Raw genomic sequence first — 24,992 nt, forward strand, 5'->3', positions numbered from 1 at the left:
CAGATTTCAAAGGGAATGCTTCCAGTTTTTGCCCATTCAGTATGATATTGGCTGTTGGTTTGTTGTAAATAGCATTTATTATTTTGATATATGTTCCATCAATACCTAGTTTATTGAGGGTTTTTAGCATAAAAGGCTGTTGAATTTTGTCAAAGGCCTTCTCTGCATCAATTGAGATAATCATGTGGTTTTTGTCTTTGGTTCTGTTTATGTGGTGAACATCCTTGAACACTTTTTAAGTGTTTCACTCCAGTCTCTTCTTGCCTGCATGGCTTCTGAAGAAAAGTCTGATGTAATCCTTATCCCTGTTCCCCTACAGTTAAGATTCTCCCACTCTCTTTCTGGCTTCTTTCAGGATTTTCTATTTTTCTTTGATTTTTCTACAGCTTGAATATGATATGTGTAGATGTAGATCATTGTAATATTTATTGTGTTCAGTGTTCTCTGAACTGTCGTTTGGTTTTTGTCATTAATTTTGGAAAATACCCAGCCACTATTATTTCAAATATTTCATTTTCTATTCTTCTCAGTCTGGTATCCTATTACACATATGTTACACCTTTCATGATTGTCTCACAGTTTTTCAATATTCTGTTTCTTTTTTTTTCTCTGTTCTTCTTGCTTTTCTTTTTGGGGAGTTTCTGTTGACATATCTTCGTGCTCTGATTATTTCCACAGCTATATCCAGTCTACTAATGAGCCAGCAAATGATTCTTCATTTCTGTTACAGTGTTTTTTATTTCCAGCATTTACATTGATTCTGTCATAGAGTATCCACCCCCCCACCCCACCCCTGGCTTATATTACCCATCTGCTCTTGCATGTTGTCCGCTTTTTCCATTAGCCTCTGGAGCATATTAATTGTAGTTATTTTAAGGTCCTGGTCTGTTAATTCTACCCACAAGATGGCAGCATCAGCCATCTTGTATAGTAGATTCAAGCATGGACTTGAGATAGATTGCCTGTATTTGAATTCTGGCTCTCCTTTTCAGCTGTGTAATTTTTTGCAGGGTACACAAATTCTCTATACCTAAGTGTTCTCATTTGTGAAGTAGGAATACTTACAAAATCCACCTCATAACATTGTTAGGAGAATCAAATGAGTTAACATGTGAAAAGTACTTAAAATAATTTCTGACACAAAATAAGCCTTCCCTATATGTGAGTTGATGATGATATAGTCATTTGTAAATCATGCCAGCACACTCCCATTTGAGACCTTTCCCCTTGCTGCCCTTCCTCAGATGCTTCCCCGATTCCCATGCCACTGGAGTTCTCCTTTCCTTCAATCTCTATGAGTGTCACCAACACAGTGAGACCGTCTCAAGCATCATGTATAAACACACAGTCCTTCAGAAGCTGCTGATCCCCAACCCTGCTGTGTTAATTTTCCATAGCAAGCATGATGATCTGACATATATTTACCTGTTATTTTTTGTTGATTTTCGGCCTGCTTCAACTTAATGTAGGCCGCATAAAGTCAGGGTCTCTCTTCAAATTTTAAATAATAAAAATGTTTTTAGGGCAGTTTTCTCTGCATGCACATAAGGAAGTACTGTGTTGCCCCTTACATTTATGTTTTCTAGGAATATTTAGTAACATTGGAAAATATTTATATAACACTATCTAACCTATGCAAAAGCAGCCATGGACAGTATATAAGATTTAAAGAGATTATGTGAGCAGATCAGGGTCCACAGTGTAGGGGATGGCACACGGACTATGCCCATCTATCTGAGTTCACAGCCCTCTTCTCTAAGCCACGTGTAATGTTTTTTAACTTTGTCTTTCAGTATGAATACTTCAATGCTGTGCTGATAAATGAAAGGGACAAAGACGGGAATTTTTTGGAGCTGGGAAAGGAATTCATCTTAGCCCCAAATGACCATTTTAATAATTTGCCTGTGAACATCAGTCTAAGTGATGTCCAAGTACCAACAAACATGTACAACAAAGGTAAGACTCCCAGATGCTGCTCTTTTTAGAAGGTGAAGAGTCAGGGGGTTGAGAAGCAGGGGCTGGCTGGTTTGGGATATCATTTTTTAATTTTTTTGAAAAGTACTTACAAGCTGCGTGTGTCAGGTATCAACTAGATAGATGAAGCATATACCTGTTTTGCCTGGAGCTTCTGGGCTTGCTGTTTCTCTGGCTGGTTGTTTATGTCAGGCTCGCTAACAATTGGTCCAGGGGTTGCCAAACGTTTCTATAAAGGATCAGATAGTAGATATCTTAGACTTTGCCAGCCATAGAGGCTCTGTTGCAGCTACTCAGCTCTGCTGTTTAGGTACAAAAGCAGCCATATGTAAATCAGTGGGCATGGCTGTGCAACAATAAAATTTATCTACAGAAAGAGATGGCTGGATGTAACCTGCAGGCTGTAGTCTGCTGACTCCTGATGTAGTGCCTTTGTTTTCTTCTTCCAGTTTCTAGAATGGCATTTAAGGGTTGGGGAGCTCCCAGGGGCACAATGGAAACAGCTATGGTCTCTTCTCAGAGTACAAAGTAGCATGGACCTTAACAGAATCCCTTATTTCCAGGCTCGTATGCCTCACATCCAGTCTTCACCTAAACTCTAGAGTTTATTTTTCCCAAGGTTCCCATCTGCCTATTCCAGTTGGAATTATAGTGGCCAAGGACTGGGCTCGGAGGACTCTGGTAGGGCCATGTGTTCTACTTCTTTCTGGCTGTGACCTTGGGCATATCATTTCATCTTTTTAGGTCTTAACTTTCTCATCTTACGATGTGAGTAATAATCATATCTACCTCATGGGGGTGGTTGTGAGGGCTAAATGGAATGATGTTTATAAAGCGTTTGTTTTCAGCATCTTTATCTACTGTTATTGAGTAGTAGTTTGCTCTACTTTGTCATACCTAAAAAACTTCTAAACAAAGAGTTTGCCTCCTAGAAAAACAAGCCAGAAAGTCATAGCGTATTCAAAGTAAAAAATGTGCTGCGTTGTCTCCCATCAAGGTTTCAAAGATATCAGGGGCCAGTTTCGATCACAGCATTCAGTTTCCAAATCATATACAAGAGCTCAGTAATCAAGAGCAAGGGCTATGGGTTTAAGTCCTGTTCTTCCCCATGTAGGCTGTGTGATCTTAAGCAAGTAACTTTGCCTTTCTGAGTCTCAGTTTCTCTTTTTGTAAAACAGGGATAATGTTACTGCCTCCCTCAGAGGGTTAGCGAGAGGATATAAAACAATGCGTGTGTACCCCTTAATACAGCAGTAGAACACAGAAAGTGCGCAGTGCATTTTAGCTGCCATTGTTTTTATTGGAGAATGACATGAATACAAATTGCACTTCTGAATTGTTCTAAGTCACTATTTAAGGAGCTTGGTCAATGATTAAAGAGATTCCAACTGACTGTCTCTGAAACATTTTCCTTGTGGCTGATCTTTGTGGTTGGATACCTAATATCTCCTTTTCCTGGTTTATCTGTTATCCATCCTTAAGAGTCAGTGAAGGCAGCACCCCATTCATTAACTGTTCTTATAGTTACTGGGGATACAGAGGTGAATCAGATGCAGCCCCTCCCTCAAGGGGTTTGCAGTTCATTTGGGGAACAGGCAGATAATGAGATAATTAGAACAACACGTATCACATATTGGCCACAGTGTGGACAGCCAGGGGACATTGAGAGTGCCAAGAATGGGACCTGTCTGCTTGTTCCCATTGGCAGGGCCGCAATTCATCTTTTCCCCTTTTTTTCTCGTAGAGAAAGTGATGTCAGTCTAAAATCCCAGAGGGCTCTGGACTGGGTCATATGCTATACCCTGCTCTTTACTCTGGGCTCTTCCTTGGAAACAAATGGAGCCAAGACATAGAGGGCTGAGCTCAGCTTTGTTCAGTGGAGTTTAGTTCTCCAGAATGACCCTGTCAGCTGAAGAAGTCCTAAACGAAGCTGCCCGTTTTTGTGCATTGTGGCCAGAAGAAAGCCATCTTCTTGGCATAAATATATTCCTAACTGGAGATAAAAAGTTAACAAGATTTTATGGAGTAATTTCAGACATAAAACAATTCAGAATCATCTTTTAAAATATGACAGCTGCTTCAAGGTTGCTTGAGCCATTAACACCATTATAGACATTTAATTGCACCTCTAGCTTTAAAGACATAATTGTGCCCTTTAATGGTAGGAACACATAAGGGACCCACATCACCATTGATCACACAGGCTATAGAATTATGCTTGTAAGAATCCCTAGACAGAATCGTCAGAGATGGATTTCTTCAGCCACGGGAGGTAGATAATGATATTCAAATTCTCAGCAGCCCTCCTGGGACCTGCCCATCACCTCTGCCCAGTCCATTGTCACCCAGCCAGGCTGTGGGGCATGGATCAGTGTCAACCAGGTGTTGTATTTTGTTTCAGCCAGGCAGTGAATCACTGCCCAAGGGCAGAGGAGAGGCAGGGACTTCATGCAAATTCCTGTCTTCACTCTACCTAATTTAAACCAGCCCCTAACAGCCTTTTTGTCTTTTCAAGCTGCAGAAATATATTTTATGTTTTGAAGGCCCTCCAGCTCAGATCTAGTTATTGATGACATGTACTCAAAACAAATGTTCAATGATTGGTCACTGGCTGTGCTGTTTTTGGGTTGGAAATCTTACCCACAACAAAGAAAACCAATACAAGCTCATTCTGTCCTAGCTGCCTGGACTTCTGTGGGCACACGGCAAAGTGGTTTGATAATTGCTTAGGAGCTGTGATGCTCTGTGTTCTTAGGTATAATTTCTAGTCCAAGATGAAACTAGTTGGTAAACTCTACCTGCTTTCTACAATCTGCTTTCTGCCTCCTTGGCTGGGCCTGGCAGCTAGGCTGTTCAGCTGGGTTCATGCTTTCCTGTCTGGCTGAGGTGCCTTTCTCTTAGGTACCAAAAGAGACTACAGCTTCAAAGTTGGTGACGTGGGCAAGCTGTGCCCATGGGAACTCAAAAGCCATTTTCATAGAGTCTTTAGAAATATTTCTCAGGGCCTCCATGGTGCCTGACGCAGCAACTTTTTTTTATGAAACTCTTTCAGCAGATGTTTGCTGAGTGCTGCTCTGGCATCCCCAGCCTGTGAGTCTTACTATTTCAGGGACTTTGAAGATGAATGGCTGATACCTTTAGAGCCATAAATGACTCCTCATCCTTCACGAGTAAAGCATGAGGCAGGATGCTTTTGCGAGAACTGCTGATGATCTGGCAGATAATTCAAATAAAGATGAACTCTTTTAAGGACTTTCTAGGCTGAAGTGCTGTAAAGTTTATACACACACACACACAAACACACATACACACCCATATAGGTACATATATAGATACATATTATATGTGTGTGCATGTTTCTGTGTATGGGCAGGTCTGTGCGTGTGAGTTTGTATACATGTGAATGTGTGTGAAAGAAAATGCTGTGCTCTCAACCTATTCTGTCATTTCCATTTTCCACCTGTGTCCAGCCAGGTGAGACCCCTCACTTCTGTTCACTGAACACAACTTCTTCTTTCTTTCATTGTATTTTATTTCACTGTATTTATTCCTCACAGCTTCTCACCACCTGGCCAGCCCTCGCAGCCTCCATAATGGCCTTTTTACAGAGGAGCAGCTGTTCCCGCTGCTGCCACTTCAGCTGGGATCTGCCCAACTCGCTCTGCTCCACAGCCCCCTTGGACAATAAGCTCCCTCAGTCTGGGAGTCCCAGTACCTACTCACCTGCTAAAGGCCCCCCTTCTAATGCCATCACCTTGGTGATTAGGTTTCAACATACAACTTTTGGAGGGACACAAACATTCAGACTTGCGTTCTGGGTGGACAGCATATGCTGTGCACCCCTCTGAGTGTTTAATCCTCTGCACAATCCCTCAGGCAACTCACTATGATTGTCATCTCCAGCCTATGGATGAGGAAAACGAGGCACAGATATTTTATGCAGTCACAGATGTGAGGGTAGGGCAACCATGGGGAGTGGGTCCTGGTCAGGTTGGATGTGAGTGAGAGCTCCAGGAAAGGGAAGACCTGTAACCACCACTGCAGGGCACGAGAAATCAATCTGTCTATTATAATCTAGTAGGTTCTAAAAAGCCCAAGGAAAGGGCAAAGGTCTGATGAGACGGGATTGGGTCCCCTGCTTAGGAGCAGAGGATGCAGGCTGCTGGAGGGATGGGCAGGCTTGCTGAATTTGGATTTGTCAGATGTCTCAACCTATTTTTCAAATGTTGAGTTTGATAAAACACAAAATGCATTTTGCCAAGCACTTTTCCCCTTAATTACATGTGTATATTTTAAGGGAAATTTAATCCATATGTTTCTGATTTGTTTATACGGAAATCATTAAAATGTTGTTTTCCAAGAGCTATTTGATGTGCAAGAAGGCTCGCAAACCTTATAAAAAGCTGTTTAAATTTTTTTTTGCTTTCCCTTTGTTTCTATTCCCTTCATGTGTGTGTGTGTTTGAGAGGGAGGGAGAGAGAGAACGCACACACATAAGTGAACAAGGGTGACTGACCCCAGGACATCAGAAACAGATTCCAACTCGAAATGGATTTTCTTCTTGGGATTCTGAACTGAAGCATTTGGATTAGGCTCAATCTTGCTTCCTTGTTGTTTCCCAGCCCTAATGGAATGTGATGGTGATGTGGCCATAACTTGGTCTTGGGAGTCAAGATCAGGGGACTCCACACGGCTCTGGACCTGGAGAAATAACACTTAAGAACCTCCTTCCACATGGTCTGTTGCTACCTACAAAGGGCCCAGGGAGCTTTCCCAAGATGTAGTTTGGATCCCAGGAACCCCTGTTCCAGCAATGTGAGCATAATAGGCCTAAGGTATTTGGTAAGAAACATACAAAATAGTGCCATTGAAGTGACTCCATAGCTGTCATCCCAAACTACTCATAATTTTTCCTCTTCTAGTTTGGAAATTATATTTTTATATCGCAAAATAACTATCCCTGACTTAAAATTCACAAGTTGAATGGCTGAGTTCACGTTTTATTGGCAATGCCTCTATACTTCCTCAGTGTATGTAAGACGTATGCACATAACCATGGGTCTGCAGAGATGTATATGTGTGTATGCATAGGTGTGTGTCTGTATTTCCTCAGAGGTGATATTAGTAGAAGGAAGGTGTCATGTGGCCCTTTGTGGTCTCTCAATACTATCCTTGGCTTATGTTTAGCCTGAAAGTTGCACTTGATAAATGAATAGGTGGATGGTTGCATGGATGGATGGATAAATGTATGAGTGGATGGATGAACAGATTGATGGATAGGTGGATAGGTAGATGGGTAGATGGGTGGATGGATGGATGATGGATGGATGGATGGATGGAGTGGACGGAGTGGATTACTTACAAACAGCTGTGCTCTGAAGTGAGGACTTTCAGTGCATTATGTCATTGACAATGACCCTATGTGTTGAAGGCAGCAGTGGGGACTGCCATTCTCCAAGACAATTCTTCCACAGCCTCTGTTTTAGAGTCAGGTCCAGAGAAATTACCTGAGGCAAAACTCAAAGGCATCACTTCAGTTACAGGTGTTTCTTTCCCAAAATGCAAGTGAGAAAAGAGTTTATGCCTCCTACCTAAGGCTCTTTGAAACACTATTCTCATCCCTGGTTCCCTTTTCACCTGGGCCACTGTCCTGTGCCATCCCCATCATGTCTGTCCCTGTCTACTTTGGAGCTCTTTCCAGAGCCATCAAGGAGCCTTTGGTGAGTGAACAGGCCTGGACTTGCATCCAATGCTATGAATATTAGCATGGTGGACTAGAAAGAGCATTTCACTCTGGGGGCTTCTGTTTCTTCATCTGTAAGATGTAAATTGTTAATTTGAACATTAAAGAAGGTGCAGAGCTTCGGTACAGCAAAAGAAACCATCATTAGAGCAAACTGGCAACCAACAGAAGGGGAAAAATTTTTTTGCAATCTACCCACCTGACAAAGGGCTAATATTCAGAATCTACAAAGAACTAAAACAGATATTCAAGAAAAAAACAAACAACCCCATTCAAAAGTGGGCAAAGGATATGAACAGATACTTTTCAAAAGAAGACATACATGAGGCCAACAAACATATGAAAAAATGCTCATCATCACTGGTCATTAGAGAAATGCAAATCAAAACCACATTGAGATACCATCTCACACCAGTTAGAATGGAGATCATTAAAAAATCTGGAGACAACAGATGCTGGAGAGGATGTGGAGAAATAGGAACACTCTTACACAGTTGGTGGGAGTGTAAATTAGTTCAACTATTGTGGAAGACAGCGTGGTGACTTCTCAAGGATCTAGACATAGAAGTTCCATTTGACCCAGCAATTTCATTACTGGGTATATACCCAAAGAGCTATAAATCGTCCTACTATAAAGACACATGCACACATATGTTCATTGCAGCCCTGTGTACTATAGCAAAAACCTGGAACCAACCCAAATGCCCATCCATGATAGACTGGACAGAGAAAATGTGGTACATGTACACCATGGAATACTATGCAGCCATAAAAAACGATGAGTTCGTATCCTTTGTAGGGACTTGGATGAATCTGGAAACCATCATTCTCAGCAAACTGACACAAGATCAGAAAGCCAAACACTCATAGGTGGGTATTGAACAACGAGAACATATGGACTCAGGGAGAGGAGCATCACACACTGGGGGCTGTTGGAGGGGGATAGGGGAGAGATAGCGGGGGATGGGGAAGGTGGGGAGGGTTGACATGAGGAGAAATGCCAGATATAGTATGCACCTAAAGTAAAATTAAAAAAAAAAAAAAAGAAGAAGAAGACCGGGCATGGTGGCTCATGCCTGTAATTCTAGCACTTTGGGAGGCTGAGGTGGGTGGATCACAAGGTCAAGAGATTGAGACAATCCTGGCCAACATGGTGAAACACTGTCTCAACTAAAAAAATACAAAAAAACATTAGCTGGGCGTGGTGGCGCACACCTGTAATCCCTGCTACTCAGGAGGCTGAGGCAGGAGAATTGCTTGAACCCAGGAGGCGGAGATTGTAGTGAGCCGAGATTGCGCCACTGCACTCCAGCCTGGTGACACAGCAAGACTCTGTTTCAAAAAAAAAAAAAAAAAAGAAGAAGAAGAAGAAGAAGTGGAGGTAAGCCTTTCTTCAGTTGGCTGACCTGTCAAGGACCAGGAGATTATTAAAAAGAAAAAAAAAAGAGTGAAGGTGCAGCACCCAGCACAGCACCTGGCACAGGGAGGCATTTGATACACATCGATTCCCCACATAGACTTAGTTCCCAGCAAACCAGATGGGTTACCCTCATTGCCCTGCCAGAAACTTGCAGGGGATGCTCATCTCCAAGCCCAGACCCTCTTCCCTTCATTCCTCTTTGTAGAATGAAGTGAAATGTGCTCACAAACCAGCTCTGGTTTGCTGCTCTCTTCCTGGCTACCCCGTTCTACCTCTTCCTGGTCGTACTAGGTCCCAGTAGTCCAGACTCGCTGAAGACCTTTGCATAGGCTCTGACCTCCTGCTGAGGGTGCTGTGCTGTCCTTTGCTCCATTCTGGAAAGACCCATCCTGTCCTGAGAGCCCAGCTCTATAGCTGCTGTGTCTTTCCCTCCAGCCCTAGCCCTGGTCTCCAGAACCATCCTCTGCTTTCTCATGTACGCCCCCTGTGGGGGTTTTGTCACGCCTTCTGTTACAGTATTCATCACGTTGTACAGCAGTTTCCTTTTCACTGCAGTCTCCTCCCTTGAACTTGGGGGCAGGGGCAGGGGCTGTCTGTGTGTTTTTTTTTTTTTTTTTTTCATTCCCTTGGGACCCTAGCAGAGGACCTGGAATAGAAAAGCGTTTGCAAGGATGTTGTTGAATTGAAGTGAATCCTCTTACTACAAGCCATCACAAATGGTTGTTTTTCATCTGCTTTGTGGTTCTGTCAACTTTGCTTGTATTTAAATTTTGATTTTTTTTTTGTTTGTGTCTTTCTGAAGACAGTAATTTTAGATGTATACGTAATGAAGTAATTACTTTCAGGATCTCTCTTTTAGAAGGAATGGGAATCCAATTGGAGTCTTGCAGTTGGTTAGGAGCTGTACCTAGGCTAGAGAAATTCTGAAAGTTGGTGCCAGGGGCAGTAAAGGACAATGGGAGAGTAGGAATGATTACTAATGGTGTTTTATTTCACCCTGGTGCCCTGACATTTGTGAAATATCACAGTAATTGTAGGGAGCTGGCGTTTGTAGGTGATGTACTTTAAAAAATGACTTAGAGAGGGTTCAAGGTCATTTCTATGATACCTTCATGCTCAGGCACTTGCTTTCTGGTCTGTATTTTGCCTGGGAAGAAGAAGGGTGGAGCCACCTTCAGCACGGTGAAAATTGCAGCAATGAAAGCTGCAGCCTGTGGTGGCTGTCAGGTGTGTTCCCGTGCAGAAAAGAGATTAAGAGCCACTGTATCTGGGCTGACTCAGTTATATATGCCACAGGTCCCCCTGATTGAGAAGGAGGCTGCCTTGCTGAAGGAAATGCAGGCTGGGCTTCCAGGATTTAAGAAGCACAGCAGAGACCAACAGATGGTCCTGCAGGCAGCCCCCAAGCCTCCTTGGGAATGCTAGCCTGGTGCCCTGGCCAGCCATGGGCCATGGGGCTTGCTCAGTACTTGTGGTATGAGTGTAAATATGAGTGTAAATGTAATATATATATATTTATCCTTGCTGCCTCCAGGCTGACCCTACTCCCACAAAAGCCTGGGACCTTGCTCCTTGCTCATCTGTGCAAAGACAACTGTAGCACCCAACTCATGGGGGTTTTGTGAGGATAAAATGATACAATGGATCTTAAGCACTTCAGACTACTATGTAACAAAGGTTTACTGACAGCCTCAATTCTTAGTATTGCTACAAGAATAATAGTGAAGGCCACAGTGGTATGGCTTATGCCTGGGAGTATCTCTGATCCTGAGCCAGGTAGCCTTCTTTTTTCTTCTGCACCTTGGAAACCCTTTTTTCACTGTGGTTGTACATCAAGAAATTCAGTGAACAGAGGACAATGTGGAGGTAGAGCTGCAGGGTCAGAGCCGACAAGTGTCCTGGCAGGTGGCTCGGTCTCTGATTCCTGGACCTGCTCTTCACCCACCTGCTCATCATGCACGGATGTGGTGAACCTCTGTGTGCTCATGTCCTGCTTCTTGGGGCACTTGGCTTCCAGGAAGCTTGATGTCTATGTCAATGAAAGGCTATAGGGCTTTGTATGAGTCCATTTTCACACAGCTGATAAAGACATACCTGAGATGAGGAAGAAAAAGAGGTTTAATGGACTTACAGTTCCACGTGGCTGGGGAGGCCTCACAATCATGGCAGAAGGCAAGGAGGAGCAAGTCTTGTCTTACATGTATGGCAGCAGGCAAAGAGAGAGCTTGTGCAGGGAAACTCGTCCTTATAAAACCGTCAGATCTTGTGAGACTGTCTCACGAGATAGTGTCTTGTGACGGTATCGTGAGAATAGCACGGGAAAGACCTGCCCCCATGATTCAGTTACTTCCCACTGAGTCCCTCCTACAATACGTGGGAATTCAAGATGAGATTTGGGTGGGGACACAGCCAAACCATATCAGGCTTCAAATAATGCTCTTTGCTTTTCTTTTGCTGGGGACTGTTAGAAGGGCCTGGGAGCTTTCAGCTGTTTGGAAGCAATAGCATTGGCAGGGACATAAAGAAAATCTTTTATTTTTTACACTCTTTTACTCTTCCCAAAACCAAGCTGATGGAAACTTCTGTCCAGAACACACTATCTACTCATTGACCTTACAGACACTCGCTTGTACATTAGTCAACTGATGCCTCCATCAGTGTTTTTCCTTCAGGTAACATTTCTGTGGTGCCTGCTCTGTGCCAGGAACAGTATGGTCTCATACAATGCAATCCTACCTACAACTCACTGAAGCAGGGACCACTATTAATTCCCATTCTACAGGTGAGAAAGCTGAGGCTTAGAGATTTGCTCAGAATCACTCGGCTGGCAAAGTGGGCCATCAGCATGCAAGCCCAACGCTTTGGCTTTAGAACCACCCAGGCTCCACACTGCCTTTCTCTACTGTGCCCTGCATGCCACCATCTCCACCATTCTGATGGCTGAGTTTTCAGCTGGCTATGTCATACCTGTTTTTTTTTTTAATTTTCTTTTTTTCTTTGAGATGCAGTCTCACTCTGTCACCCAGGCTGGGGTGCAGTGGTGCAATCTCGGCTCATTGCAACCTCCGCCTCCCAGGTTTAAGTGATTCTACTGCCTCAGCCTCCCAAGTAGCTGGGTTTACAGGTGTGTACCACCACACCCAGCTAAATTTTTGTTTTTTTAGTAGAGACAGGGTTTCACTATGTTGGCCGGGCTGGTCTCAAACTCCTGACCTCAAGTGATCCACCTGACTCAGCCTCCCAAAATCCTGGGATTACAGGTGTTAGCCACTGTACCCGGCCATCATGTCTGTTTACATGCACATTTTACATATACAGCAAAGGGAAGGCCCTGTTTTTGTCAAATTGTGCTATTTTCTTCTCAGCATGTGAAAATCCATCATAAATGAAAACTAGTCTTATTTTACATAAACACTTCCAATTTTTTCCCTTTATGAAAATAATGTTGCAGCAAAGAGTCGTTTTAAAAATGGGAGGCAAATTCTGCAGCAGAATGCCAATGGGTACCAACTGCTCACACATAGGGGATATTTCTGTTGGGAATGAGACGTTTCCACATTTAATCCTGCAAACTTGCCATACCAAAATATGTATAAGAGAAGTGAGTAAGGAGGTGATGATGATTCAGAATGCAAAAAGGCTCTTCTCCTTGCCAGAAAGTTCACTGCAGTATGTTTAGGAGAAGTGAATTCCTTCACTGGAGTGACATTTGCAGAGCTGGGTTCTGTGGGACACTGCCACCATCTATTGATTCAATAAATATTCATGGAGCACCTCTAGCATGCCAGACGCTGCCCGCGTGTGAGGAGGTGTGGTGAGAGATGAGGAGACTCTGTCCATGCTCTCTTGGAGCTTATAGGTCAGTGGGAAGGTAGGTGGAAAGTCAGCACACAGCTGAGCGTATGATGCACCCAGAGGAAATGCTGTAAAGAGTTGTGGTACAGTAAGGGTGTATTCTATGCAGCTCAGCCTGGGCTGAACTGGCAAGGTGGAGGTGGCCATGGGCAGAGGACACTTAGCTCTGCTACCATCTGAAGGATGGGTAGGAAATAATTTAGCCAGGGGCTGGGGCAAGGTGAGAGGTGGAGAATATTGCAGTGGGAGAGAACACACCACAAGCTATTGGTAAGTAGTCCTTGACAAAAGGTTTTGGGATAAGATAAGGGAGGGCAATGCCTTGGAGAATCTATTGCCCTTGGCATTCCACTATGTACCTGAGATGTGCAAGGAATATGAATTTCTACTATAGAGAGAGAAAGCCATTCAATTTGATGCATCAGTGTTTCCCTAACTTATTTGATTATGGCATCCTTTTATCATGGAACATCTCAGAAGGTATGGGCGTTTCCTGGGACCAAGAGATTCTGCTGAGCTGGAACTCCCTGTGCTCAGGAGAAGGGTCCGAAAGGTGCCCAGCAAGTGAGAAAGATGCAGAAGAAAATGCATAGTAAAATCTGTGTGTGTGTGTGTGTGTGTGTGTGTGTGTGTGTGTGTGTGTGAGAGAGAGAGAGAGAGAGAGAGAAGGATATAAGTGGTTGTATATGCAGATTTCTGGAGAGATGTTCAGGAAATTAATAGCGCTGACTTTCCACTTTCTATCCTTCTGTTCAGTTTGAATATTTTATGAGGAACATGTGTTGCTTTTTTAGTAATTAAAAATGAAAGAACTAAAGAAGTTGAATTACAGAGCTACCAATATACAAGTTAATTGTTCAGAGGATGCAGCTATCTGATAAAAGGAAATACACCTGCATGCAAATTGTTAGTGGCTTCCCAGGTGCTAGCTTTCTGTGCTTTGTGGTGAAAATGGTTGACAGCGCTTTTGTTAGAGGCAGGAGAGTGCCCAAGTAAGTTATTGATGGCGGTCAGTGCAGATGCTACCTTCGCAGGAGACTGTGTTAAGTGGCATATTGTGTCCTTATGGTGACAGTGGTTATTTTAAGAAGAATGATGTTGGCCTGCGAAAAGAGAAATGATTTCCCTCTAAAAATGATTCTATGATACTCTAATCATCTGCTGAGGGGTGTCACAGACATGGGAATGCCCTGCTTCAAATATGAAGAACATTCTGCACTTGGAAAAAAAATATGTCTGTGTTACCAAAGGTCACACTGGAATTAGAAACGAGGTTTTCTTGTCTCAGGAAGTGACTATGCAGTGCCATTTGTTCTCTCACTGATGTAACAGAGAACTTGCAAGAGGACTTTGTGAAGCACCTGTTCCTGGGCGTCAGTGAACCCTCGAGACAGGAGGAAGGGGCCTGATGGAGGCCCAGGGCTAAGTGGCCAAGAGCGCACCAGCCAGTCCCCTCTGCTTGGTCTCATTACCGAAGGCCACATCTTGGAGCCTGGCTGGCAATGGAGACGTGTCATTGGGGTCTGGGCCAGGGGCTCCTTGTAGGCCATCTTCAATACCTGATGAATGCCTGGCAGTGGCACAGGTGGGCCTTGAAGATAAGGTGCCCTGTCTCAGGGATGTTCTCTGCTCAGGGCCACATGTTCCTCAAGATGACATTTGAAAATTCACACCTCAGCTGTGTTAGGTGGGTTTCTAGTATTAATGACGTAATGGTCTTTCTTATTTCTGAAGACATCACAGGCTGCACCATGTGGCAGTGCCATTTCATCGTCTCCAAAGGGCCACCATTTGAATTCTCCCTTCATTCTTAAGTGCCAGAGGTATTCCTGTACATTTCTGATGTTTTTCTCTTTTTTCCCGCTCACTTCATGGTGGTAGAACAATTCCTGAGTGGTTTCTACTTCAACAACTGCTGCTGCACTGTTTCATGCCCACACATGTAGATATTTGCGTGTCTCCATCTGCACAGAGATGCAACACACTGTTACTTTATCTTCTGGCAGGTGGACTAATCCACATCTTAGAGATAATTCAAATGGCTAGAGAGACTGAGGGTGCATCACTCTCCAAGGCGAAACTCAGACTGTGGAGTTAAACGTTTCTGGATTCCGAGTCTGGTTGCCCATTAGTGCTTTGGAGAAGAGCCCCAGCAGTCAAATCCACATGGTCACATCTTCACCCGTGTCTACTTTATTCAAGTCCCAGGCTGGATGTGGGGAAATTGGACCAGACCTGATTTTCAGAGACTTTCCTGGGGTAGGTTTTCAGGGTTTTTTCTCACTGCTATCAAAGGCAGAGTGGGAGGAGGGGAATTAGCCAGGCAAAGTGCCCCCAAAACCCAGATGAAGAGGTGATGAAGGGCCGTCTGTTGGTGCTGAGTCAGGGCACTGTGATGGACCAGCACTAGCGAGACAGCGGGAGCTTCCCCCTGAAAAAGTGGGAGCTCCAGAAAAGGCAAAATTAGGTGGTGCTGGTTTGCTTTTTCACAAACCACTTTACAGATGAGAAGACTGAGGCTCAAGGAGGTTAGTTACCTCTCCAAGTGTGAATTTGAATCCAGGTCTGCCTATTGTCCTCACTGTCTTGCTTAAGTGAGCAAGAAGAGACTCCCCAAGAGAGGCGGCTTGGGAGGAGCCCGGCCCCAGGATGCTCCTCACTGACGAAGAGAAAAGGTTTTCTTGGATCCTCCTGGTCAAAGCCAGGTTAGAGTGTAGCCATGGCTGGTTCATAATGACTGTTCTGCAGCCCAGGCTGATCTCAGCCAGGGAGCATTGATGTGGGTATGCTGGTGGTTTAGATACTGAAACAATGCGTGTGGCTGGTAAATGCCATAGTTCTAAGACCCCCTCCCCAGTGCCTCTTGTCCACCCCAGCCCTCCCCATGACTGAGGAGTTGGCATCGCAGACCACAGGCTGTGCCTGTCGTAACTGGTCAGCATGTGACACACAGTTGTAAACACTGAGTATCACCCAGGGGTAGAGCTGTTGTGTTCCTTCAGCTACAGTATAACGTGGCTTGCTGACAGTGACCTCAGCAGTAGGTAAACGTGTGTCTTCTCCTCATGCCCAGCAGGAGCTCTGCCTCTTTTCTGAGGGGGATCCTGAGCCTCACAGAGATCCAGGCCTCAGCTCATGTCTCCTGATGCTCCTGTGGCTGCCTTGCCTTGGGCTCACCTTCCTGTTGCTCCAGCCCTGCCTCCCTCCTTGGTCTGCATGCCTTGGAAACTGGCTGACAAGGCTCCCTGGGCTGTCTCATAGCAGTGGACCAGGACCCCACTGGGCTGAGGAATGAGCCTACAGTTGACCCGGGCATCCTGACCCAAGAGGCCAGCCATCCACCTCAGCTTTGCAGCCCTAGAACCCCTGGTGCTTGGGGGATTCATTCTGGGGCTGGGCTTTCCTGGTATCTTTCTCACAAAGCACATCGTGCTCTCATAAGTATCCTGAATGGAATATTTTCAGGGACTGACCACATCTGCAGAGGCTTCTTTATGTGAAAACAGGGTTGGGGATGGGGGTGGGATCTTCCCCTGCATAATGCAGATCTGAGACTCACACTGTGTGTCAGTGTGGTCTGAGTGAGGGTTGGGATTCCGTTCCTGCTCCTTCCCTTGCCGGCCCTCAGACTGGACAAGTTAGCCAACTCTTGGGAAAGTTCGGTAGGGCCTGAGATCCCCGTAGCGTGATGGGGAGAAGCTGCCTGAGGGAAAGAATGGCGAGGAACGGTAGAGAGGGTTGGGGGAGTGAGGGGTGAGGAAGCGGGAGAGAGAAGGAGAGCAAGAGCGAGTGAGCATGCTGCGTTTCCCCCAGGGTCTGAGAAGTGTCCCTCTGAGAAGCACCGAGGTGGGGTCACATAGTCCTGCGGTCTTCCTCACGCGCCTGGCACCTGCGGAACCTGAGCCACTCACCTGCCACGAGCTGTAGGCTCCTCTCGGTCTCAGCCACCCGACTAGTTGTTTTCATGCCTGAAATTCTTGGTAACCTGATTCAGAAATGCTCTCTGCTTATCCTGACACATTTTATGCTAGAGTTTTGGGTTTCTTTTCCTCTGTAGCTCATTCTAAGGAGTTTGATGAAGGAGATACTACCAGAGGTTCTTTCAGCTATCAAGATACAAAATTATCTTTTGACATTCTTCAACCATTTTTTCCCCTTCCAGGTGTCACTTGAGTTAACAAAACAGGAAAGAAAACTTAGGGTTTGGTAGGTTTTTTTTTTTGTTTTGCTTATACAGGAAAAGCCATCTTCAGCCTATAATTATGGATTCTGTATAGAATATTTGAAAATGACGTTTAGTAGCTAATGTGAAGAATTAACAAGTATGTGTCACTTGAGAAACTGAGGGGGAAAAAGGAACTCAGGGGATGAGGGCAGAAACCTAAGAACCTCACAGGGTGTGGGGCCCCAAGTGCCACCTGCAAAGGGAAGGCATGGTGACGAACATGCTCTGTGCATGTCTGCCTGCAGGGAGGGGCCTCTAGGTGCCAGCTGTCATCAGTTGGGTGCCATTTGGGGAGACATGAAATGCCTACACATGTGAAATCTGCAGTGTGTCGTGAAGGCCAGCCATTTCACACTCGTGGAATTCATCACTGAAAAGGGGGCTCCCCAGGGACCGGTTTCTAAGATGAGAGGTCAGTGTTCTGGTGTTAATAGTAATGACTCTTAGCAGGGCAGGGGTTTAAGAAAGCGGGGTACACAGAGATGCGAGTAGGCCCAGACTACCTTCCAGCCCAAACGCAAGCTGGGAGATACTCCTGATCCCATTCATCTCCACCATCTCACAGTGCTCTGGGTGACACCAGCATTTGAGAGGCAGAGATGGCTCTTTTCATAGAATCAAAATCTACAGGCTAGCAGCCCCACCCCAGAGTGAATTGGAGATGAAGAAGTCAGACCTTTCAATACTATGGTAGGAGTATTTTCTGAGCCTTGCTCCCTTTTCAGGCAACACTGCAACAATGATAATATCTTTTCCTATTCTAAGCAGTACCTTTTCCTAATAAATAGCTTAGTCATAGGAGATATGTAATATACTTTCAGGTTGTGCCAGAAAGAGACTTATCTCCCATTTCCAGGCCTGTGGCATATATTTCTGTATAATGGATGGCCAACTTAGGAGGAATTGTTTCATAGATACTCTGTGTCTGAAGAGATATGGTTTATATTATCTCAGCTGACAGAAATCTAAGTCAGATGTCCTGTTGACAAAGGATGGAGACCAATATCTCATTTTAAATGGGCAGTGAGTATTAACTTGGTTGGTTGAAAAGTACATTATGCTGACCCTGAATGGCTGTTAAGGCCACTGGGGCCAGACCAGTGCCAGCCAAGAAGTGAAGCAAAGAGTTTGAACATGCCCGATATGTCAAGCTGCATCTGCATTAAGAATAAAACCTCTTAAGATGGCGGATTGCAATATTGTGGAAACTGAAGTGGCTAGTGGAAAGAAAGCAGGCCTTACAAAAGTGCAGTTCCTGGTGGTTCCAGTATCCTTCTGCTTAGATATTTAGGACTGAAGTTCGTTACATGTGCAAAGGCTGATAGTTAGTGAGTGCCCTAGTGCAGCTCTTCCTGGACTCACATTATAACACTCTGGGGAACCAAGAAGAGGCAGCTCTGTCAGAGGTACTGGACCAGCATTGCCTCCCTTCCTGAGAGCCAAGGGAAGAGTGTCTTGGCCCAGCAATCAGAGGCTGGCTTTAGTGTTTAATCTGAGAAGCAGATGAAGCTGGGTCATCATGTAGCTAATTTCTGGATGATGCTCAATGTATTTGTCCCAGACAAAAGAGCAGTTCTCAAAACCTAGAACTGACTCAGTCCACGGACAGCGTCAGGAAGGAGTAACCTTTTATGTTGTAGAGAGACAACCTGGGGAGCCTTTGGACACCTGAGGTTGGAGTGGAAGCTCTCATCCCAGTCACTTACTGATCAAAATCACTCAGAGCGTTGCTGTAATTTTTCCTAACTCCTTTATTGAGACACAATTCACATACGATACAATTTGCCCATTTAAACTGTACAATTCAGTGGTTTTAGTGTATTCACAGATATTTGCAACCATTCAATTTTAGAGCATTTTCATCACCTCACAAAGAAACCCTTTGGGAGGGTTTCTTTGGCTATCATTCCCATGTCCCAACATTCACCCCGCTCCGAAGCAATGACTGATCTTTCTCTCTATATAGATTTACCTTTTCTGGATATGTTATATAAATGCAATCATAAGTGAGCTTTTGTGACTGGTTTATTTCACTTAGCACAATGTTTTCAAGATTTTTCCATTTGTATCATACATCAGTATTCATTTTATGGCAAAATAATATTCCATTGTACATAAATACTGCATTTTGTTTATCCATTCATCTGTTTATGGACACTTGGGTTGCTTCTAACTTTTTGCCTATTATGAATAATGCTGCTAAAAACATTCACATTTTTGTGTGGATACCTGTTTTCATTTCTCTTGGGTATATACCTAAAATGGAATTGCTGGATCAAATTATAACTCTATGTTTTACTGTTTGAAAAACGATCAAAGTGGCTGCATCATTTTCTATTCTCACCAGTAATGTATGTAGGTTCTGATTTCTTATCGGACTTTTTGTCAGAAGGGTGAGAAGTGGTTTTGATTTCTGTATCTCTGATGACTAATGATTTCAAGCTTCTTTTTATGTGCTTATTGGCTATTTGAATATGTTCTTTGGAGAAATGTCTCTTTAGGTCCTTTGTTCATCTTTAATTGGGTTGTCTTTTTGTTATGATGTTGTAAGAGTTTTTTTATATATTCCAGATACAAGTCCCTTATCAAGACAGATGATTTGCAAATATTTTCTCTCATTTTGTAAGTTGTCTTTTTACTTTCTGTATGATGCTCTTTGAAGAACAAAAGGTTTCAATTTTGATGAAGTCCAATTTATCTATTTTTAAATTTTGTTGCTCATACTTCTGGTGTCATATCTAAGAATCCACTGCCAAAACTAAGGTCATAAAAATTTATCTCTGTGTTTTCTTTTAAGAGGTGTATAGTTTTAGCTCTTACATTTAGGCTTGTGCTCTATTCAAGTTTTTTTGTATGTAGTGTGAGGTAAGAGTCTAACTTCATTCTTTTGCATGTGTCTATCCAGTCGTCCCACCATGGTTTGTTGAAAAAAACTATTCTTTTCCCCATTGAAAGGAGTCATGATTTCCCTTGTGGAAAATCAGTTTACCATAGACACACAGCCTTATTTCTGGACTCTCAAATCTATTTATTTGATCTGTCTATTTTTATGCTAGTCCTGATTACTAGTATTTTATAGTAAAATTTGAAATCAGCAAGTATGAGTCCTCCAACTTTGTTCCTATTTTTCAAGAGTGTTTTGGCTATTCCAGGTCCCTTGCAATTCTACATGTATTTAGAATTAGCTTGTAAATTTCTACAAAGTGGTCACCGGGGATTCTGATAGAGATTGCATTGAATCTATAGCTCTTTTTTTTTTTTTTTTTTTGAGAGTATTGCCATTTTAACAATGTTAAGCTTTCAAATTCATGAACATGAGATTTTTTTTCATTTTACTTGAATCTTTAATTTTTCTCAACAGTTTTGTAGTTTTCAGACACTTAAATTTATTAAATTATTTCAAAGTGTTTATTCTTTTTGATGATACTATAAATGAAATTCTTTTCTTATTGTTGGGCTGTTTATTGGAAATGTATAGAAATACAATTGATTTTTATGTATTTATTTTGTATTCTGCAATTGTGCTGACTTGTTTCTTAGTTGTAATAGTTTTATAGTGGATTTCTTAGGAAACTTCTATGTACAAGCTCATGTAATAGAGATAATTTTATTTCTTTCTTTCAAATCCAAATACCATTGTCTTAGTCTGTTTTCTGTTGCTATAACAGAATACCATAAACTGAATAATTTATATTGAACAGAAGTTTATTTGGCTCATAGTTCTAGAGACTAGGTAGTCCAAGATCATATCATTGGCATGTGACATGCTGCCTCATCTCTTGGCAGAAGGCTGAAGGGCAAGAGAAGGCGAAAGTGAGAAAGGGAGGGAGCCAAGCTTATTTCTGTTTCCAGGAACTCACTTCTGTAGCAAACTACTATTTTGATAATGGCATTAATCCGTTCATCAGGGCAGAGCCCTCGTGTCCTAGTCATTTCTTACAGGTCCCACCTCTCCATACTATTGTACTGGGGACTAAGTTTCCAACACATGAACTTTGGGGGACACATTCAAACCAAAGCAAAATTTATTTACTTATTCATTTACCTATACCTATTTTTCTGGCTTGAACTTCCATTATAGTTTTGAGGAAAAGTGTTAAGAGCAGGTAATTCTTTTCTTGTTCCTGATTTTAGATGAAGCATTTAATGTTTCACCATTAAGTGAGATGTTATTATTATTATTACTATTTTGGAGATGTCCTCTATAAAGTTGAGAAAGTCACCTTCTATTCCTAGTTTATTGAGGGCTTTTTTTTTAATCACAAAAGGGTTTGGATTTTGTCAAATGCTTTTGCCGCATCTACTGAGATGATCGTGTGGCTTTTGTTTTTTTATTCTATTGATTTGGTGTATTACATTAATTGATTTCCAGATGTTAAAACAACCTTGCATTCTATGGATAAATCTTATTTGGTTATGGTGTGTATAATCCTTCTTAAGTGTTGCTGGATTTGGTTTGTTAGTATGAGATTTTTGCAGTCATATTTATAAAAGATAGCTCTATAGTTTTCTTGTGATGTCTTTGTTTTGGTATCAGAGTATTATTGGGCTCATACAATGTATTAGGAATCGTTCTCCTTTTTTATAGTTTTGAAAGAGTTTGTAAAGAATTGGTATTCTTTAAATGTTTGATAGAATTTACCAGTGGCCCTGGATTTTCTTTTTGGATAGCTTTTTAAAGTTAATACAGGTATTGATCAACTTACGACCTATGCAACTTAAAACCATTCGACTTTACGACCACAATTGCTAGCGACCATGCTCCTCGTCTGGCAGCACAAACGTTGCCCAGCTGGGCGTACGACAGTGCGGACCAGCTTCTGGCAGCACTACCATCTCTGCGTGCACCATTTCAACTGTTATCCCAGACTTGGTACAGCAATTTGTATTTTGTGTCTTGGATATTTTTCATCAAACCCCTGCCAATAAATTTCTTATACATTTCGAAGCAATGGACCCAAACATCAAATGATTTGCAAGGATTGAACGGATGGCGCATGATGTGTTTCGTCCGTGTCGTGAAATTTATGAAGAAAAAAAGGAACATACAATTCAGACAAAGCTCACCATGTTTATGAAAAAACCAACTCCAGTAACCCTAACTGCTGCCTCAGATGACGACATCAACGATCCGCAGCCAAGCACCAGCGGCCAATAAAATGTTTCGTACATGTTTATATATTTTGATATGTTTTGCAATTGGGAAAATGTTTCCTATGGTATTTTTTACACTTGTATTTTGTATTTTTGTATGCACCTGTATTTTGTAATTTTGTATGTTTTGCAAATATTAAACCAGTTGTACTGGTAATGCAGTGTTTTACTTAAACCTGACGAATGTAAAAATAAGAAACAAAATGGTGTAGAGATGATACAAATGGCATAAAATGAACAAATAAAATTATGATATATAACAATAATGAAAGAAAATTATGATAAAATATGACTTAAAGATTTTTATAACATCATTTCACAGTACTGTACATATAGCCTACTCAACTTATGACCAAATCGTGTTACGACCGGTCCATTAGAACCAATCGTGGTCATAAGTCGAGCACTAGCTGTAATTCAATCTCTTTACTTGTTGTAGGTCTATTCAGATTATTTCTTTTTGGGTTAGTTTTTGTGGTTGGTGTCTGTAGGAATTTGTCCATTTCATCCAAGTTACTTATTTTATTGGCATACAGCTGTTTACAGTGTTCCTTTATGGTCATTTTTATTTCTGTAAAGTTGTTAGTAATGTGTCTGCTTTCATTTCAGATTCTGGTAATTTGAATTTTTCTTTCTTTTTCTTGTTCAACCTAGCCAAAGTTTTGTCAATTTTCTTATCTTTTTAATGAATCATCTTTTGGTTTCATTGATTTCTTAAATTTTTTTTCTATTCTCAATTTTATTAATTTTCATTCTAGTCTTTATTATTTCCCTCCTTCTTGCTTTTGCTTTCTTTGTTGTTCTTTTTCCAGTGTGTTAGGGTGGAAGTTTACCCTATTGCTTTGAACTTTTTCTTCGTTCTTAGTAGAGACATTTGCAGCTATAAATTTTTCTCTAAGCACTGTGGTAACTGTTCTCCCTAAGTTTTGGTCTCTTGTTTGTTTATTTTCATTTATCTCAAAATATTTTGCTTTTTTCTCATTTGACTTTTTCTTTGATGCATTGGTTATTTAGGAGTATGTTGGTTAATTTCACATATTTGTGAATCCCCCAAATTTCTTTCTGTTATTGATTTCTAATTTTATTGCATTATGGGCAGAAAATACACTTTCGATTATTTCCACCCTTTAGAATTTATTGAGGTTTGTTTTATTTTTTATCCTATGGTCCATCCTAGAGAATGTCCCACGTGCATGTAAGGAGAATGTGTAAGGTGTTGTTGGGTGGAGTGTCTGTTGCATCTAGATAGTTTATAGTGCTTCGGAGTCTTTTATTTACGTATTAATCTTCTGCCTAGTTGTTCTACTGTGTACTCAAAATGAGATACTGAAGTCCTTACCAGTCGTTGTTTAATTGTCTATTTATTGTTTTCATTTCTGTCAGTTTTTGCTTCATGAAATTTGGTGCTCGCGTTTAGGTGTGTATATGTGAATAATTGTTATATCTTCCTGATAGATTTACTCTTTTATTATCATAAAATGTTTCTCTTTATCTTCAGTAACAGTTTTTTTTAAAAAGCTATTTGTCGCATTATTGTAACCATTCCAGCTTTCTTCTGGTTGCTGTTTCTATAATACACTTCTTTTCATTTTCATTTTGCTTTTAGCCTGTATCTTTGAATCTAAAGTGTTTCTCCTATAGATAATATATACTTGATGCATTTTGTAAAAATCTAGTCTGAAAAATCTCTACCTCTTGGATTATTTAATTCATTCACACTTATTATGAAGTATGATGTTAGCGTAGCATATATTCATATAGCTATAGCACATATGTGGCATAGTATATAGTGTATTATGGTATATCATATAGATACTTACATTGTAATGGCATATATGTTTTTCTTTGTATGATATATATTTATAGCTTCATTATATCAACCTTATTTAAAAGGATATTTCTGGATTTTTTTTATTTATTCCTGTGGATTTCAGTTACCATCTGGATTTCTTAGCCAAATATATCTCTGCATTCAACCACTTCCTTCATGTTGTTTTCGGCAGATATATTACATTTCTAAATGTTATAGACCCAACCATACATTGCATAACATTGCCTTATACAATTGTTATTTAATCACTGTAGAAAGGTGAAGGGATGGGTATTCATTTCATTCATATTTCATAGTTACATATACACCTTTTGGTGATTTGATTTTTGTCTTATGGCTTTAAGTTACCATCTTGGGTTATTTGCTCTCGGCATGCAGAACTTCTTTTAGCATCTCTTGTAAGCCACGTCTACTAGAACTAAATTATCTCAGTTTTTCTTTATCTGTTAGTGTCTTTATTCTGTATTCATTTTTTAAGAAATAGCTTTGCTGGATATAGGATTTTTGGTTGACAGTTTTGTTCTTTGATACTTTGAATGTGTTATTTCATTGTTTTGATGGCCTTTGTTGTTTCTACTAAGAAGTCAGCTTTTAATGTTATGCATTTTAACTCGTAATTTTCTTGTGATGAATCATTTTTTTCTTGTCTGCTTACAATATTTTTTCCTTGTCTTTGGCTTTTTGCTTTTGTTTTCTATAATGTGTCTTTTTGTAGATTATTTGCATTTATATGAACTGGAATTAATTGAGCTTCCTGGATGTGTAGGTTATTATTATTATTATTATTATT

At 41.7% G+C, this 24,992-nt stretch overlaps 1 protein-coding gene across 2 annotated transcripts in view; it reads left to right on the forward strand.

Annotated features, from left to right (window-relative positions):
* The window catches only part of LOC108314525 (voltage-dependent calcium channel subunit alpha-2/delta-3), an 823,636-nt gene that overhangs the window by 261,795 nt on the left and 536,849 nt on the right, over positions 1 to 24,992 (forward strand). For both annotated transcript variants that reach the window (XM_017543458.2, XM_037743848.1), the window contains exon 4: positions 1,794 to 1,956. In XM_017543458.2, coding sequence (XP_017398947.2) covers positions 1,794 to 1,956 — 163 coding nt within the window. The remainder of the gene's footprint in view (positions 1 to 1,793; positions 1,957 to 24,992) is intronic.

This window comes from Cebus imitator, unplaced genomic scaffold (genome assembly GCF_001604975.1).
Source record: "Cebus imitator isolate Cc_AM_T3 unplaced genomic scaffold, Cebus_imitator-1.0 Scaffold8, whole genome shotgun sequence".
Classification (NCBI taxonomy): Eukaryota; Metazoa; Chordata; class Mammalia; order Primates; family Cebidae; genus Cebus; species Cebus imitator.